The sequence below is a fragment of the Frankliniella occidentalis genome, unplaced genomic scaffold (assembly GCF_000697945.3).
Source record: "Frankliniella occidentalis isolate FOCC.00 unplaced genomic scaffold, Focc_3.1 Scaffold2839, whole genome shotgun sequence".
NCBI lineage: Eukaryota > Metazoa > Arthropoda > Insecta > Thysanoptera > Thripidae > Frankliniella > Frankliniella occidentalis.
Genome location: NW_026269912.1, coordinates 5,206 through 9,726, shown reverse-complemented (window position 1 = coordinate 9,726; position 4,521 = coordinate 5,206). Strand labels below are relative to the sequence as shown.

Sequence of the window (4,521 nt, the reverse complement as noted above, 5' to 3'; positions counted from 1 at the left end):
TTTTTTTGTGATTTTTTTCTGACTCTTCGTTAATTTTTAATGATTATTTTTGTGATTTTTCGCGATTTGTTATGATTTTTTCGTGATTTTTGCTAAGGGTGTACACTGATTTTTTTGAGTGAAGGACCCCTCACGTTGAGATGTAAGGGGCGGGTACTTTCTGTTTGTCTTGCAATATAAAGTAAGGATTGACAATAGAAATAGCAGAAATGTCGGTGACGTCAAGTATCAGTGATGTTCTCTTCGTAAGTTCTTTTTTTAAGGGGGGGGGGGGGTCAGTTAGAAAGCCAAATAACAGCCCCCATAATCTCACCGGAATAACTCACTTTGAGGAGTCATAGAGAAAACTACTCAGTAATATGAAGTAAATTTGCGCCGAGTGCGCTGCTTACCTCAGCAAACCAGGCGACGGGGAGCACCATGCCCTTCCGCAGGTGCGGCAGGTCCTTGGTGACCATCACGTTGAGCTGCAGCCGCGACCTGCCCTGGAGGGTCATACCGAGGCGCTGCGGGAGCAAACAGACGTCAGCGCGTGAGCAGGATGGGTGGCCTACGCTCCCGGGCGGCGGCCAGCCGGGGAAACCACGACGAGCGGGAGGGGGTATCATGGCGACCCAACAGAGACACCACAGGAGTCCACAGGGACACTATTGTACCCCAGAGGGTACAAATGTCACGGGGTCCCCTTGAACTCCACTGGTGACCCTGATATTTTGTAGGGCTCCATAATATAAGACACATGTGCACTGTGCTCACCGGGTGGATGTCGGCGGACATGTCGTGCTCCTCCGCATTGGGCGTCATGCCCTCGAAGGGCGCAGCGACCGCTGGGTCCGTCAGGTAGAAGTGCGGGTACGAGATGAAGGTGGGGGCACCTGCGAGGCCAAATAATCGTAACTCAACATGTGTGAGTGGGGAATCGGAGGATAATGCGTAGGTAACGTGCCCGAGATAGTCCCGAAAGTGATCCGGGGGTAATCTGAGACAAGTCTAGTGGAAATCCAGGGGGTCGACCAGTGGGACGATGGGCTGAGCTCTTACCCGTGCAGGGGCTGGTATCGAAGAGGCCGTCCGCGGCGCACTCGTTCAAGTCCGTCTTGTTGCAGAAGCACAGGTTGTCTTTGAACGTGCGTGGTGAGTTGAACGCGTTCCGGTCCACGATGTAGCGTGCCGCGCGAATGCCCTGCGCCTGGAGACGGACAAAAAAGACACGCACCGTCATCGTCAACGAGTCCATTCGCGACCGTCGCGTCGTCGTCCGTCACCCTGCAAAGTGGTGGACAAACTCACCATGACGTTTTTATCGTGGACGAACTTGACGAGCCGGCAGGCCTCGGGCTTGAAGGCGTACACGGGCTGCCGAGCGCGGATCGTCCTGGGCGGGAAGAGGGACCCGTCTGAGCCCTCGAAGGAGTTGCACGATGCCTCGGGCCAGGCGTTAAGGTTGGCCTTCTTGTTGTAGCGCACGATGTAAGACAGCTTGTCGATGTCCGAGGCCCCCGTCAGAATCGTTATGTCATCCGGTCGAAGTTTCTACGCATTGGAAGTCCAGGGTTTTAATTTGCTATAGGCGTTATGAAGGGTCCAGGCTACAGATTATGGAGAGTTTGGGCAATAATCTATGTGGGATCTCAGCTATAGGTTATGTAGTGTTTCGGCTATACGTTGTAGGGTTAAGACCATAGGCTCCAACAGGATATACGGCTTCACCCTTATCACTAAAACACCACTTACCCCGTTAAGAAGTCCGACCCTGTCCATGGCGACGTTATCGGAGGGTAGAAGCTTGGACATGCGGAAGAGCTCGTCGTCGTAGCCCCAGATGAAGTCTTGGGCCTTGAGGGTCACAAGGGGGCTGTCCATGCGCAGGGTCTTCAGCACCATGGAGACTGGTCCCCACAGCAGGTCCAACTTCGCCTTCGCTCCCTGAGAAACGTGGAGCGTTGGTTGGCGTTTGATGAACGACAGAGCAGGGCAGTGGGGATAATGTCAATTATTTTCCTGTACTTACGAAGAACGGCAGGTTCGGCACCACGACGGTGGCGTTGAGGTCACCACCGGACTTCTCCGGCGTATACTCGTACTTCCTGGCCTCTTTGTAGGCAATCGTGAGACCCTTGTCGTCGAACTTGATATCCTCTCGAGAAATAATTTCCCTGAAAACGGACCACAAAACATTGGTAATTTAGCGATATTCTTCATGTAGGGGCCATGGAAGTTCACGAACTCCCTCAAATTTAAGCGAAAACGAGGAGTACGAACTTGTACGCAAACGGTCCAATTTCATCCAGTTTAAGCTTGAGGCTGGGGTCCTGCTGGAACTCTTCCCAGTTCGAATAGTTCCAGATGTAAACTCGGAACATCGGATTCACCGGTGGCGTCACCCACCACGCAAAAGTGCCCTTATTCTCGTCTAATACCATTTGCTGTCGCAATAAAAAAAAACACAAGATTATCACGAGACCCGGCCTAAAAATAAAATCCGTCGAGATTACTTAACCGGGACACGCTGGCTGTACTCACATTGGCCACGAAGTTGTGGAAAGCGTCCGTGGTCCACATGATACAGGAGCCGCACAGGCTGAACACGCATGCCGCGAGGAGGGCGACAAGACCTGTCAAGTCATGAGGGTGCTTAGCATCGTGACAGAGAAACTACTACGGGGTTACACATATTATGGGGTCCGAAAAGAATCAGGACCCCATTTGAGAGTCTAGGAACCCCACGATACTTTTATCCCTGTCTTCGTCTTCAATCGTGAACGTGAACCAAATGTATGGCCATGCTATTTCACTGGTAAAAAAAGTGAATGGGGCGCAAGTCCAATGGAAAGTCCGAAGGACTTACGCCCTTCTTCACCTCTAATTTGTACCCGGCATCTCCTTACCTCTCCATCTCGGGCTGTCGCGCTTCCTCCGTCTGAGGTTCGCCTCCAAGTCCCCCGCCTTGGCCGACGCAGTGCCGCTCTTGGAGTACTGCTCCGAAGGGGCGTCGGACTCGCTGTGCGACAGAGAGACTCAATCAGGCAAATCTATGACGAGGCGAGGTTCAACGCGTGTTCCTTATATTAGTATTATTGCTAGGGGCTCGCAAAGATAAAGTGAACGACAGGAAACAACTGTAAAAAAAAAGAAACAACACACGGAAGACGCGAGTAACTGTAAATGGACGCGTTCCACTGCACACTTGCAAGGAGCTGGATGAATTCTCGCGACGAGGCCAAACTTGCATAACTCAAACTATAGCATGTCACTGGCTTATTTGGCTTAGAGTTCTGCAGAACTACTTGTTCCGAGTGCCTCAGGCCCTAGTAATGGCCCTGTAATGCCTTTTGATTCTCTTTATCAAAATTCTAAATAATAATGTAAGGGAGGTAGAGGTTGTCGGTCGGGGAACTATTATTGTTTTTGTTTTCATGACAAAGGAATTGTTTTTTCCATATGCATTAAATCTGCTTGCTCCATCCATCAGAACCGAATGCCTTCCGGATCAATACACCGCACCATGAGGTCGCGGCAAAAAATAATACCACTTCCAGACAAGACATACGACGCTAAATACGTGGCGTTACCGTGACATAGCGAGCTCAACGTCACCCTCTTTGCGCGGGATCACTAATCTACTCACCTCCCGCCGCAACACAGCCAGGTCCTGCGACACTCCTTGTCCGTGTGCTTCAGCGTTTCCAGGAACGGCCTTCGAATGTTGCCGACGAACCACCCGGAGTTCTGCAATCAAACACGTTCACAAACGGTCAGCGCCTCTGCCGGAAACTTCAAGACGCACAACCAAACCATCACGGAAAAACTCTCTCGTCGAGGGCAAGCGTCGCCAACGAACACACGAAAAATAGTCACTCAGGACAACAACAACTGCCAAGGAAAACGTTCAATTCAACGCGACAGTTCCACGCCAAACCACATCAATTCTTGTCCTCACATTGACGGGTTCGCGCTCAGCGCACGCCCTCCCCTGCTCCTTCTCGGCCTCGGCTCGCTTGCAGGCGCCCATGTCTCGCGGATCACACACGGCAGTGCACTACAGCTCGCAGCCCCCGGCCCGCCCAGGCCGGCCCGTCCGGGGGCGCGTCCGAGACTCCCCATACGAACGCGGCCCCCGATAAGGTTGACCCCGCTAACCTCTCTTTCCGTGACCCACGCCTCACCGGACACCCGCCGCGCCAACGACGCGCCGCCCGATGCACTGGGCGCGAGGGCGCTGGCTACGCGAGCTGTGCGTCGACCTCGTCAAATCGGAAGCGTGGAAAGATGAGTTTCGTCGTGACCACAGAGTGATCAAGGCCCATTTAATAATTTTGTAAGATCATACTACCACACTGGACGGCGCTGAATGTTGCTAGCCCATTGCTAAGAGGCGTGGATTATTTTATTCTAGTGGAAAAGTGATGGTGATGGTATGGTGGTGATGGTGTGGTGGTGGTAGGCGAGGAGGAGGAAGTAGTGGAGGAGGTAGAGGAGGAGGAGGAGGAGGAGGAGAGAAGGAGGAAGAGAGGAGGAGAG

General features: G+C 52.6%; 1 protein-coding gene across 1 annotated transcript in view; it reads right to left on the bottom strand.

The window, feature by feature from the left end:
• LOC127751999 (platelet glycoprotein 4-like) overlaps positions 1-4,093 on the bottom strand; it is a 5,910-nt gene extending 1,817 nt beyond the window's left edge. The window contains exons 1-11 of the mRNA XM_052276408.1: positions 3,941-4,093; positions 3,629-3,729; positions 2,889-3,001; positions 2,524-2,615; positions 2,263-2,426; positions 2,012-2,156; positions 1,735-1,926; positions 1,291-1,533; positions 1,042-1,189; positions 757-875; positions 393-506 (exon numbers count right to left, since the gene is read on the bottom strand). Coding sequence (XP_052132368.1) covers positions 393-506; positions 757-875; positions 1,042-1,189; positions 1,291-1,533; positions 1,735-1,926; positions 2,012-2,156; positions 2,263-2,426; positions 2,524-2,615; positions 2,889-3,001; positions 3,629-3,729; positions 3,941-4,012 — 1,503 coding nt within the window. The 5' untranslated portion in view covers positions 4,013-4,093. The remainder of the gene's footprint in view (positions 1-392; positions 507-756; positions 876-1,041; positions 1,190-1,290; positions 1,534-1,734; positions 1,927-2,011; positions 2,157-2,262; positions 2,427-2,523; positions 2,616-2,888; positions 3,002-3,628; positions 3,730-3,940) is intronic.
• Positions 4,094-4,521: the final 428 nt, after the last annotated feature.